Raw genomic sequence first — 13,229 nt, forward strand, 5'->3', positions numbered from 1 at the left:
ATGATCTGCCTATGGATATAAAAAGTTGCAACCAAATAACAGTATTTAAAACAAAATTATATGAATATTGTAAAACCTTAGCTATAAGATAAAAAACTGTAATATTTTCAAATTTACGAATTAGGCTGTAATAAATAAATAATCTAATCTAATCTAACTCCCTGAAACTTTGGCGTCTCCTTATTGCTACAATAAGAGGCAGAAACATATGTCTGCAGCTGAATTTTTGCTAAGGAGCTCTTCTTGGCAGAAATACACTCGGAGTGTTTACCAAACCACTGCCGAGGGACGACTCCGTTTAGAAAATTTGGAAAAAAAACTTTTTCTAAAGATTTTTATGCAAGGCAGATGAGTTTTCACTGAGAGCTATTCAATGCAGAAAAATTCACTCGGAGTGCTTGCCAAACACTGCCGAGGGGCGGCCCCGCTGATGTTGCTTTTTCCGGGGCGTGAACCCAGGATCTTCGGTGTGGTAGGCGGAGCACCATAGTGCCACGGCGGCCGCCATATACTGGAGACTTTAGGCTACACTTTTCCCCAGCATGCAACATACTGCAGACTTTGGGGCATACTTTATCTCAACATACGCAACATTGATAACTAAATCGCTAAACGGGCATAGTAATAAGACCAGGAGAAAATGCCTGTAAAATTTGGTTCTTGCCACTGACAAAACAAGCGTGTTGTTAATTTATAAGTTGAATTTCTCAATTTAAGAAGGGGAACCCTTTCAGAAGCTAAGCTTCACCTCCAAGTTGTGGTGCGCCACGACAGCGTTATCTTTAATTAAACCTACAGTACTTACCTTATGTATAAAAGGTGCATTCAAAATGGAGCCAAATATCGGCACTCGGCCCAAGAAGTTGATTGCAACGGGAAAGAATCCGCTGAAAATTGAAAAAACCACCTTATAAATACTATATCTAAATGATGCAAAATCACCACATACCTAAACAACACAAAGAATCCGTACAGTTCAATCACCATACCGATCATTGGAAACCCGAGCAGAACCACAAATATTCCACCAAAAAATGCTGTGGTACCTTTAACCTTGTGCCTTTGAAAGAAAAAACGAAACGTACGCTGTACGCCAATAACACAAGCTAAGCCGCTAAGGAATAGTAGCTGTAAGTAAAAACAAATTACTACCTTATCAAATATGGAATTATTTTTAGGATACTCACATTTCCTATGGCTAGCAATCCTTTGTCGAACAGAAATAGCACACCCAAAAATAGGAATGAAACACCAAAACCAGCCAGGCCTATGCCGATTTCTACAAAAAATATGCAATAAAAAAAATAATGGAAATGAATACAAAACTGCACTTGAAAAAACATGAACTAGAGGACGATCGATGAGAGCATTTTTATCCGCAATGTGAAACAGTACTAACTTTGTAAATCTGTAACTTCGATCATTATTCGAATTTTGTATTTAAAGTTCTAATACTTGGAAATAAACTGAATAAGTTAATTCAGCATTTAATTTCGGATTGTTTGGTTCTTCCACGTAAACCGATTTTCGTTTTTTGTTGTGCGACCAGCTGTTTGGTATGTCAAGTTTTGTATCCATGGTGGAACCATGAAAGAGTGACGTCTGGAAATCAGCTGATTGATATAATAACTACGTTCCAATGAGGCGTGAACTAGATGCGGATAGAAATTTAACATGCAAAAACGTTGTGATCCTGATATTTATCTGGTTCGAATAGCAGTTCTGTTGTTGTTGTTCAGTTCTGTTCATTTCGTTTTCTGTAGTAGATTTTTTTACAGCTAACCACTTTTGAGTTGGTACCATGGCGAAACGATATAAGGTGGCAGCATGGTGACATGCCTACAAACATAAATAAAAGTTCCTTGTGCTTTGTTTTTGTAAATTCGATGGGCAAATGTCAAAATCGTAATGCACTGGAAGTTGATGTATCAAATCAAATAAAAAAGTTCATAATCAGCTGTCCCATGCTGCCACCTTGTATCGTTCCGCCATGGTTGGTACCACTCATGGCTCAACTACCCTACAAGAATACTGCCCTACAAGACAGGTACCCGTTACCTAATCGATTACTTAATCGTTACCAATAACTTGGTCACCAATTATCGTCTTAATGACTTTTACATTGCTGTCGTGAAAAAGGTAACGCATGCGCTCTCTCAAAATAGTGTACGTGTGATTCGCTTTCTCGCTCTTACCTATTGTGTTTTCGACATTCCTTCTCGCTCGATGTTATTTACATTTTTAAGGTACTTCATTAGGTATGTTTTCGTTATCGCTAACCAAACATATGCAACAACAACAACACGGGTAACTGGCCTATCGGTTACCCGTACCGGTTACCTTCTGTCAATTCGCTTTTTATATGAATGAAACGCGTCCCTTTTGTTTAAATAATATTTAATTATGAATAAATTATGTATACAATGGTTTTTACAAATAATTTCCTTAATTTTCTAGTGAACCTTACATATGTGCATATTTATATGTACAAACTACATATGTAAAGACATAAACTCATTCGTAGTCGTGCCCTTTCTGAAACCATTTTGAGTTTCGAAGCTCACACTGATGGTGCTCAATTTTTCCTGCGCGGGTGGTGTTGTTAGTATCAGTTTGCATAGATATGAGTGTTGTAGATATAATACCGGAATATATGCAGCCCCATTTCGTGCTATCAAAGTCGATTTGCAGGTGATGTTGAGCCTTTGAACTTGACCCTTTCCCATAATATGCGTGGTAGGGCCTTATATGTGATACTAAAAAGGCCGAGGGACAGTCGTCGCAGTTTTCTTGTAGTTTGAGCAAATGTACGTTCTTACAGCCACAGCTAGAATATTGCTATGCCCACATCGTCAAATCGAATTACCTAGAATGAAAAAGAAACGAATATCAGTAAGGATAGATAATAAGTTTTTAATATAACCGGAAGTGCTTAATAAATACAAGATACTCAAGGGGATTTCAGATAACCAGAATCAGGACCTGTAAAGTAAATTCAAGTGAACCTCCACCATGCCAAGGCATCTTCCTGTAGCGGGGGTACCCGAAGATTATAACAAGGCATAATTGATAGATGTTGGGGTAATAGATAGTAAATTAGGCGTGCTACAAAAACAAAAACGAATAAATGCAGATGACTGTTTAATCCATTATGCGAAGTTCTTTGAATGGATGTGCAAATTGAAACGGGCAAAGTACTGCTAAGACTGATTTCCCCGAGTAACCCGGGAACGAATTGATATGACTACGTCTATTCTTCTTTAGCAGCAGTGCCGATCACCAATTCCCTTTTGGACAGGAAAGTAAACGTTTGGTTGTCTGCAAGTTTATCATATGCCAATACATAACATACTCGTTTGCTGCATCTGAGCAGTACATATAATTTTCCCAGATTTTCTGGGCTCAGCGAGGGTATCCTCCTGAATGGTGCATGTGTACCCTACTGCCTTGCCTGGCCGCTCACCCAACAACACCAGGCACGACGGCTCCAGCGGGTTAGTGGGCTTAGAGAATACCCGTGGTAGCTCTGCCTGTCGTAAGAGGCGACTAAAATACCAAATTGATTCAAGGGGTTTTGTAGCGCAATCCTTTCAATGGGTTGCCAGCGCAATATATAGCCTCTCCAACCCAATTGTCAACGTCACCTACCCGTGGCGAATCCTGTTTCTTTAACAGCCGAGCCTCTGGCGACCTCATGTTCCTTATGGATCTACATTTGAAGGCGCTTAGTTAGCTGACATCGCTTACATAACCGGTAGATTCTAAAGTAAAAACCAAAACACCAAATATAGGTTAGGTTGAAGTGGCCGGTTCATGAGGATCTCACATAGACTGAATGAGTCCGTAGTGTTACCAGAAGTTTGTTTTTACGACCAAGCTGAAAACCCTATCAAGAACCAGGACCTATGTTATAAAAAAACTCCGTCCTCTTGACAAATACTAGAAGCTTCCTAGGACTTAAGCCACTTGCTGCTTCTAGATCTGACAGCTTTATCACTCCTAATAGCTGGAGCCTTAGCCTGGCAAGCGCAGGGCACGATATTTCTCAGGGGGCCCGGTATTTCTCGGAGGGCCCGCGATTTAGAGGTACTAAGACATTTTTTTTAACAGGAGAGTCTTTAGTTGTACCATGTGGAAATTTTAAGCCGAATTTCAAAGCAACGAATATTGATAAAGATTTTTTACCTGGTCCCTCGAACAGTGAGGAGACAATAAAAACATCAAACAAAAATATATGTTTACATGAATCCGAAATCGTAAAGTTTTCGTGGTAACACTGATGAAGGTTCATCTTCAAAAAGCCTTCCAACAATACCACCAACTCTGTATCAAAGTCTAGATTATTTAAACGGTTTCGATATCGGTACCGTGAATAATGAGTTTTTGCGATCTGAAGAAGTCAACGAAATAATTCGTCGAGGTCATCAAAAGCGCCCTGTTATTTTTCCACGTGATTGTCATGACGAGGCATTTCCTACCTCGTTGTTAAACAGAATCTTGCAAAATGGAGAGAAAGTGGGGCGTCACTGGTTGGTGTGGAGTGCCAGTAGCAATGCTTTTTATTGCTTACCATGTCGTCTGTTAAGCACCAATACTTTAAATCGACCTAAAATTTGTTGTCCTGGCGAATATTCGAAATTCCAGGTATGGAAGAAGCTAAACTGCCATCACACGAAAATACTGAAGATCACATTAAATGTTATATTCAATGGCGATCTTTACAAAACCTAATTCGAAAGGAGGCTACAATTGATACACTTATCAATGAACAGCTAATCACTGAAATTCAAAAGTGGAAAGAAATTTTATATAGAATTTTGGACAAATGTATGAAAATGTTACCAAATAACTAGAAAAGATTATTTGAAATAATATCCCAGCCAGCATTTTTTGAAAATTTTGATCAAAAAATATTCAAATATCATACCCCCAGATGATTAAAAACGTTCAAATTTAAAAGCATTTTCTGTCCGAAAATTAACGTATCTTCGGGAGAAAAATGTACCATAAATGTGATTATTCTTGAATAATCATTTATGATTCATATTTCGAAACGCTTTTTGTTCATATCTGATATCATTGTAAAATTGGGCTTTAATTGTTTTAGAGTAATATTTGAATGCTTTTCACGGTCATTTTCTGATCATATTCGTGAACATATTTCAATCATTTTGGTTGAGATTTTTGAATCATTTTTGAATGCGATTATCATACATTTATTCTTCATATCTCATACAAAATAAGATACTACATGCTAATCTTATTTCATCACGGGAAGAAAGCATGCGGAAGTGAGCATCAGCTGTGATTGTCAACATCTTAAAATACGATATGGTACGGGATGTTGAAGCCATATCCAGGTACATATGTCAAGAGAGTTTCACTTACCTGGGGTTCAAATAGTTCACAACTTTTGTATTGTCCAACTATTTATGTTTTTTCTGGGAAACCGAAGGTGGAGAAATGGTTGGGGAAACCTTCGGGCAAGATCAGCATTTGCATTACATTGTCTTGAAGAATGTCTTAACAATAAAAATTTTATATACATATTTTTTCTGAACTTCATGAATCATGATTGAAAAAATGTGTGTAAGTGAAAAAATAAGATTTTCAATGAAAAGTAAAATTTTAACAAGTATAAAATTCATTATTCAGTCAACAAAGATTGTCAGAAAAGATTCAGAAAGCTGAATGAAAAGTGATTAAAATTTTTGATCACCTAAAGTAATCATATTTGATTCAAATATGATTCCAAAATGTGATTGAAAAACTATATTCAGTTTTTGATCATCAAAAGTATTCATATTTGATTATTTCTTTTGTTCAGTTGTATGATAACTCATTATTTAGTCAGAAAGAGTAATCAAATTGTATTGAAATGTAGGGAAATTCAAAATTTAATCACCTACATGCTGAGTGGGATGTGGCTGTTAAAAGAGAATTTTATTTCTACGTTACAATAAAATAAAACAAATAGTAAATATTCTGTGTTAATTTTATTGTCAGCTCTTAGCCAAAAATCATTTAGTTGATGTGGCAAACATTTTTTTTTTATGTAATCCATCAATAATGATTTATGAATGAAACGTCATTAATTCACGTTAATCAAATGTATTAGTGGATTTTTTATAGGGGGCCCGTAAATTTTTTTAGTCCCGGGCCCGGATTTTCTCTCTACGGCCCTAGTTCGAAGACGCTAGTTCGAAGACCCCAGACGGGATTGAAGCCAGAGTCTCCGGACCCAGAGCCAAAATATCAGTACCTCTAAAAGCACATACGAGCAGCTTTCAAGCGGAAGTATTCGCCATATGTTGGTGCTCTAAGCTGAACCTTCAGCGCTGATACTCCAATGAAACAATTGCCATACTCAGTCAGACAGTCAGGCCCCACTAAAGGCAATTGTGGCGTTCGAAATAAAGTCAGCACTGGTCCTTGGGTGCACAACGTAGTACTGTTGCACTGGGTCCCAGGCCACAGGGGAGTACAGGGTAATGAGCAGGCGGACTCTAGTGTTTAGTTTGTTGCGGCCCTCCCACAAATTATCATCCTCCCAGCAGATCCATGCAGCGGGTCTGCGCCATATTCTCCTCCTCCGGGAAGGTATCGAACCCAATCCGTGTCCTTCTCCTGACCCCGGTCATGAGAAATGGTTTTGCTGCGTTTGCCGGAAAATAATCTTTTTAGGACGGTCATACTCTTATCAGTGTGTCACGTGCAAGGGATGGTTGCATCGGACAGGTTGCTCTGGGCTTGATCCCAAGACCCGACGTCCTCGTAACTTTTACAAATTTTTGTGGCTTCTTGTTGTTCACGCCCTCATTACATTATGAGAAAATACGGCACCTGAGAACACAGCCGTATGAAGCTGAAAAACACAAGCAGGTCCTGAGAGAACTCCACAAACAGGCGTCGGACCTCTATGCCAGGAATTGCCCGGTGAATCCTGTACTCAAAGAAAAAAACTAGCAGAGTAGGAACGCACTCTCCCTAAGGAAACGGGAGTCACTCCAGCCCAACTTCGATCTGGATACTGTAACAGGTTAAACTCTTACCTATCCAGAATCAACCCCGACATACAAAACATATGTCCTGCTTATAATGTGTCCCCACATGACACCAACCATCTCTGTAGCTGTATTGTGGAATCAACGCCTCTAACACTCCTCTCATTATGGTCCACCCCTGTTGAAACTCTGTTTCCTTGGACTCCCGTTAGAGGACATTGATGACAATTTGTGATCTGTCACACCTATTGGATGGGGCGAAGCACTGCTACAACAAGAGCAGGCGGACAATCCGGAAAGAGAGGCAGGAACTGCATGACCAATCGATCCCGAGCCGTTCCTGTCAGTTGGCTCACAGGGCATTTATTAGAAGGGGGGAAAAGAGAGAGGAACACTGGAGCAATACGCCAGGTTTGAGACAACCTAAGTTACTGTTAGGAAGTTATAGCACAAGTCGCTACAGGGCAATAATAGACCTATCGAAAGATAACCGAAGAATCCCAAGAGCTTTCTTACAGGGCTTTATAGACTGAGTAGCCGTATGCAGAAAGTGGGCATACTATCGAATAACACATGCCGATTTTGTGATCGATCAGCAGACGGCGGACCATATCCTACAAGAATACGAAGCAATCTCAAAACGTAGGGCTAAGTTTATGGGCTCACCATGGCCAGTGCATTCCCACATTTAATACATTGAGGTACTAACCCGACCATCTCCGGACCTATTGATATGACTACATTGAACCTTCTAGGGATTGAATATTAATAATGACCGCAATGCAAAAGTCTGTTAAAATTTACCATTCTCCATGGAATGCTACATATATAACTTCCCACGTTTTGAATCAGTAATGAAAAGAGCAAAATTTACTAAAATTTTTTTTTATCACTAACAAATTCATACATGTTGTTTATATATTTAATATGGTAGGCAATTTACTTACCCTTTCTGGTGCGATGATCCTGGACAATCGGGCCCGACTAGACGAGATTTATTTTGCTTTAACACGTGCTTAACGCGATCCATATCATGTTAGGGCACAATTTCGATTATGCAACCAATCAAAGAAATGTCGTGCTTGTAATACTGCTATGATAGCAGCAGCAGCTCCCGGTGGCGGCACATAAACAACAGTTGCATGCGGATCAGTTGCATTTTTTGCTTCGGCTACCTATTCAATTTTAATTCACATTACGTTATCTACTATTGCAATTTTTAATCAATACAAATCAATATAAATTACCGAAGCAAATACTGGCAAACCAGGATGCGTAGTTCCACCCTTTTTTGGGAAAATACATCCAACCAATTTTGTACCGTATTCCAAAGCATGTTGGTTGTGGAAAGTACCTTGTTTACCGGTAAATCATTGGCAAATGACACGTGAATCTACATTTAATTGTAGGTTTCTTAATATTTTGGCATATCCTGAGCTGAATCGCACCCCGGCAGAGATTAGAATAATATAACATTTTTTTTATTATTTAAAAATACACATTCGTATGAATGAAAAGCAGAGAGTAAATAATGTTGCTTTGGTTGTAGCGATAAGGACACTCCCCGGGAGCGATTTAGTATGACCACCTGAAACCTTCTAGGCCATCCCGTCGATTCTATACAACTTTCAGGTTCTAAAAACGGATCTCGGCACTCGTCTTTTGATACCACCTTTGTTTAGGTTGTGCACTGTCTTGATAACGTTACCTTTTTTAGTTTTGGAAATCGAATCTTCCAATTCCAATTGGTGGCAAGAGGACTTGGCTGCCTCTAGTTAATGCGCCAGGTTAATTTAGAAGTGCCTAAACAGCTAACACACGTCACACCTAAAAGCTCGTAGCACAAGCACTTTTTTAGTTTTTTAGTTTAATTACCACAATTATAGTTTTTCATCGTTTTAAAATGTTTGCCGGAATAATTAATAAATTGTCGTATAAAGCTTGAAACACAATGCCCTGACGCCGCGAAATAAACGCGACGAACATCGTCTTGTCAAAAATAGAATCCCCATAATTACATGAAGGTGAACACAATGAACGCCAAGAGCGGAATTTACGCGACGTCATTTTGCGACGATAGATTTAATTTTATCGTCGCCGCCGGGCGATGACGACAATTTATGCCAAAGGTGACCATATATCTTTATTGCTTCAATGCTCACATTAAATTTAAACTAAAAATACATTTATCTCGTTCTTTAAAAAGCACAAACATACATTTCCAAACTCTGGATTAGAATAAATTAATTTGCATGATTATAGTAAAGTTTTTCAGTGAGTTCTTTGTGTGAAGTCATTAGTTCCTTCTTCTCTCTTCTTTTGTCCTTTCATATGGTCACCCTTAGTATAGTCAAATCAGCTGTTTGTGTAAAATTATTTTGTGAAAATTTTGTATGCAAATTGAAAATTGAGAAATATAAGTGAATATATCATAGAAAAAGTTAAGGAAAACGATTGTTTATATAATCTTGGTTCTTCATATTATAAAAATTTAAATAAAAAGCAGTCGTATTTGAAAATATTGTCATAGCATTGACCTTGGATGGTAAGTATTTATATGTTTTGATGTGGGTTCTTCTCATATGTTTAAGTATCCTTTTTAGGAGAAACATGTCGTAAAAAGTGGAAAAGTCTGCGAGACACTTATAAAAGGCGTAAGCGTTGTGCGCTATCTCCTTCTGGGAGCACCGCAGGAAGTGCTACAAAAAGTTGGAAATACATGAATGCAATGCAGTTTTTAGACGACTATCCTGATTCAAGAAAGTAAGTCAGGGTTATGTATATTGCCGCGATGGGTTTGAGTGGTTTTCATTACATTTCACAATTACTACACGTCTAAAAATTCCAGGAGTGGTATCAAAAGATGCGTTAGAATTCCCACAATATTTGGTACAGTGATACTCTATATGTAATATAGTGTGATCGGGAATGGGATGTATGTAATAGAAAATAGATTAGATTATCAATCATATTTTTTTCTTTTTAGAACTGTTGGAAATTGTGATCCTGGCATGATTAACGAATATACTGATGTATATGAAAAGTCAACAGATTACTCAAACTCTTCAAATCGTGAACCACTTATTGTATACGAATCGCAAATAAGCGAAAATTCGACAGATTGTTCCAATTCTCCAAATGCAATTATGGATGCTACTTTCGAACCGTATATAGTATACGAACCGCAGTTAGTTGACGAGAATTCCAAACCTTCAAATGATAAAGCAGCTAGAAGCTATGTCGCTCAGAATAAGAACCGGAAGTCAAAAAAGCAAGCAGATGCCGAAGTTACTTCAGTTTTCAAGGATGTGCTAAAAGAATGCGCAAAAACAATCCAAGAGATAGCTTGTGCCCCTGAGCAGGAAAAAATACGGGATTCAACTTCGCTTTTGTTTGAAAGCTTGGCGAAAACAATTTCCAGTGCCAACTTGTCACAGAATAATGTGCGCAATATTGAAAGGAAAGTTGTTGCTTTAGTTTATGAAGAACTAGGAAAGACAAGTGTTCAATAATTTCACGTCTTTAGCTGATAGGTAAACAGTCGTAAGTCCAAAAAATATATTTTGAGAAATGAGAAAAACAAGTACCTCAATGACAATGACAATGGCAATACACCGTAAAGTTCGAAGTGTAGGCAACCAACAATATCTGATCTAAGATCTTTTGCCAGAAGGTCAAGAAGCCATAATAAAATTGAAAAATGGTACTAGTTCCATTTGGACTAAAAGTGGAGTTGCGACTGCTTACCTCTCATTACAGACATATCGTTAGCTTAATGCACAAAGGACCTAACCAACATATTTGAAATTTGTACGAGTAGCGAATCACATTTTATTTTCGCGTTCACAAAACATAGAATGGCATTTCAAAAGTGGCTATGGTTCTAACCCTTTAAACTTTTTGTCAGGGCGTTTTTTAATATATACCAAAGTCTGCGAAAAATGCAGTATCAAAAAGTCTGTTGGTTAGGGGGATTGTTAATTAAGCTAACGATATTTATGTATACCAGTTATTCCCGACGGCACTGTATGCCATTTTGGGTCATATGTTGCCTTTATACAGAGAATGGAGACCAAATTCGAGCGTTGAAGTATGCAATTTAATAACCTATCGGTATTGAATAACGTATATTCTATAGTTCAAATTTGTGCAAAACATTGAAATTTTATTTAAAAGTTGATAGCAACTAAATATACATACATCTTCATACATTCACTTTTGCTAGATGCACAATTTTCAAGTAATTCAACTCAGAGACTAGACTAGTTAAGCCTTTAAACAAACCTATAAACTTTTTATTAATACACATACACTTTTGCTCACGCAGTTAATCCATGGTAATTTTATTTTTCGTAGTTCAGGTTTTATTTCGTTTCATAAAGCAATTACGTAACTTATCAAAAAATACTACAAAACTTCTAATTTGTGCATGGGTCCTTTTATGATAAAAATGTATTTTGTGTTTGTATGTATTGCCGATCTAGGACTTTGGGGCGTTTTATCAGGAAAATGCTGAAACGTTTGTAACTTTCGCTATTGCTTTGCTAGTTTGGAAGTATGCCATAATTTTTCTGAGGGATAACAGATCCTGTACAAAAATTATGAATAGTTGCATAGATTAAAATATAAGTTTGGAAATTAATTAGACATATTTTGCTAAACTTGTATGGAGCGAATTTAATGCGCTAAAGTAAGATGGCTGAATTATGTAAGCAGCTACAATAGACCTTTGTGAGAAAAAAATTCATTTTTGCCATAAAAGTAGATGCAAATCAAAACTGGACGTATTAATTGACAGTTTTATACTAGGTTCAAACACGCACCAAATTGGCAACTTATACCATTTGGGCAATTTATTACGCAATTTATCATATAATAAATTGTAATAATAAATTGCCAATTTAAAAAATTGCGTAATAAATTGTTTCAAACTGCAAATACAACCTTATAAAGTGTGTTTATTGAGTAGATTTCAACGTCAGTTGCGCATGGCTGAACTATATGGTTGGCTCATCTCATCAGCTGATTTTATGTCTTTCATATCACTGGAGTAGGGATTGTCAAAAGAAGATGGCAAACTCAAAATGAAACCAAAACATTGAACACATTTTCTTACAACACACAAAAATTTCAAAGTTTTATGTTTTCATTCCATTTCATTCGCCTAATACCAACACGCACATTTTGACAGTCTGAACAAAGGTATGTTCTTGCTGTAGAGATGAGCCAACCAGCTATCAAATTACTATTGTGTAAGCTAAATCGAGTTGTATGAACAGCACTTAATTCAAATCGAAATTTCCTCAATTTATGTTTCTGTTTGAACATAGTATTATGTTACTTCGAGTAATGAAATTTTACTACTTGATGGTAAATGTGTGTGTGTGTATTGTAAAGACATACAGCAGCGAAAAGAAAAATAGCAGTGGCAACCAAATTAAATTCGCCAATTAAATTCTTTTTTTTCGATATTTGAAGAAAAAGCTTCAATGAATTTTGTTGCTAAAACTATGCAAACCATTCGCAAAAAAGTTTACAAAAAATTCGAAAATTCGAGAGAATTTTACAAAAATTTCAAAGCTTTTGTTAGAGTTCTCTTTTAATCTCTTTGAGTATGCAGCCTTCTAGTCCTATCAATTTTAGCCTAACAAAATTATAGGTCTCTCAGAATTCGGATTGATTTTCGAAACTTTTTTCCCGACACGCATTTGGATATAAAAAAGTAATTGTTTCACGTTTTGTATAGAGGCAAATCTAAAACACCCTTCGAGAGACCTATAACTTTGTTAGACTAAAATTGATTGCACTACAAGGCTGCATACTTAAAGAAATTCAGAGAACTCTAATAAAAGCTTTGAAATTTTTGTAAAATTCTCTCGAATTTTCGAATTTTTCGTAAACTTTTTGCGAATGGTTTGCATAGTTTTAGCAACAAAATTCATTGAAGCTTTTTCTTCAAATATCGGAAAAAAGGGATTTAATTGGCGTATTTAATTTGATTGCCACTGCTATTTTTCTGTTCGCTGCTGTTAATACAGAATACTTATTTAAATAAACTTATTACATACTAAAAATATTACATTTTGAATGATTGAATGATAAAATGAATTATACTGCATACTAAATTTTCAATATATATTTGGAAATTTTTATAGAGATTTTTAAAAACATTTAAATTAACATATTTCATACTAAATATTACATTTTGAATGATTGAATGATAAA

The 13,229-nt window shown here is 36.7% G+C and overlaps 2 protein-coding genes and 1 long non-coding RNA gene across 5 annotated transcripts in view; 1 reads left to right on the top strand and 2 right to left on the bottom strand.

Annotated features, from left to right (window-relative positions):
• LOC137250564 (vesicle transport protein GOT1B) overlaps window positions 1-1,582 on the bottom strand; it is a 31,552-nt gene extending 29,970 nt beyond the window's left edge. For 2 of the 3 annotated variants that reach the window (XM_067783602.1, XM_067783601.1), the window contains exons 1-4: window positions 1,400-1,582; window positions 1,188-1,279; window positions 950-1,128; window positions 806-887 (exon numbers count right to left, since the gene is read on the bottom strand). In XM_067783602.1, the coding sequence (XP_067639703.1) occupies window positions 806-887; window positions 950-1,128; window positions 1,188-1,279; window positions 1,400-1,424 (378 nt within the window). In that variant the 5' untranslated portion in view covers window positions 1,425-1,582. The remainder of the gene's footprint in view (window positions 1-805; window positions 888-949; window positions 1,129-1,187; window positions 1,280-1,399) is intronic. The other variant, XR_010953006.1, reaches the window with a different exon arrangement.
• Window positions 1,583-2,391: 809 nt separating this feature from the next.
• On the bottom strand, window positions 2,392-8,999 carry LOC137248289 (uncharacterized). Its single transcript, XR_010952145.1, has 3 exons — window positions 8,252-8,999; window positions 7,952-8,179; window positions 2,392-2,866 (listed from the first exon to the last, which is right to left on the bottom strand). It is a non-coding gene; the product is annotated as an uncharacterized lncRNA (long non-coding RNA).
• Window positions 9,000-9,430: 431 nt separating this feature from the next.
• LOC137248291 (uncharacterized) lies at window positions 9,431-13,225 on the top strand. Its single transcript, XM_067779165.1, has 3 exons — window positions 9,431-9,549; window positions 9,608-9,767; window positions 9,991-13,225. The coding sequence occupies exons 2-3, from the start codon at window positions 9,724-9,726 to the stop codon at window positions 10,514-10,516; spliced, it is 570 nt and encodes a 189-aa protein (XP_067635266.1). The 5' UTR covers window positions 9,431-9,549; window positions 9,608-9,723; the 3' UTR covers window positions 10,517-13,225.
• The last annotated feature ends 4 nt before the right edge of the window (window positions 13,226-13,229 follow it).

This window comes from Eurosta solidaginis, chromosome 4, assembly GCF_040869045.1.
Source record: "Eurosta solidaginis isolate ZX-2024a chromosome 4, ASM4086904v1, whole genome shotgun sequence".
Classification (NCBI taxonomy): domain Eukaryota; kingdom Metazoa; phylum Arthropoda; class Insecta; order Diptera; family Tephritidae; genus Eurosta; species Eurosta solidaginis.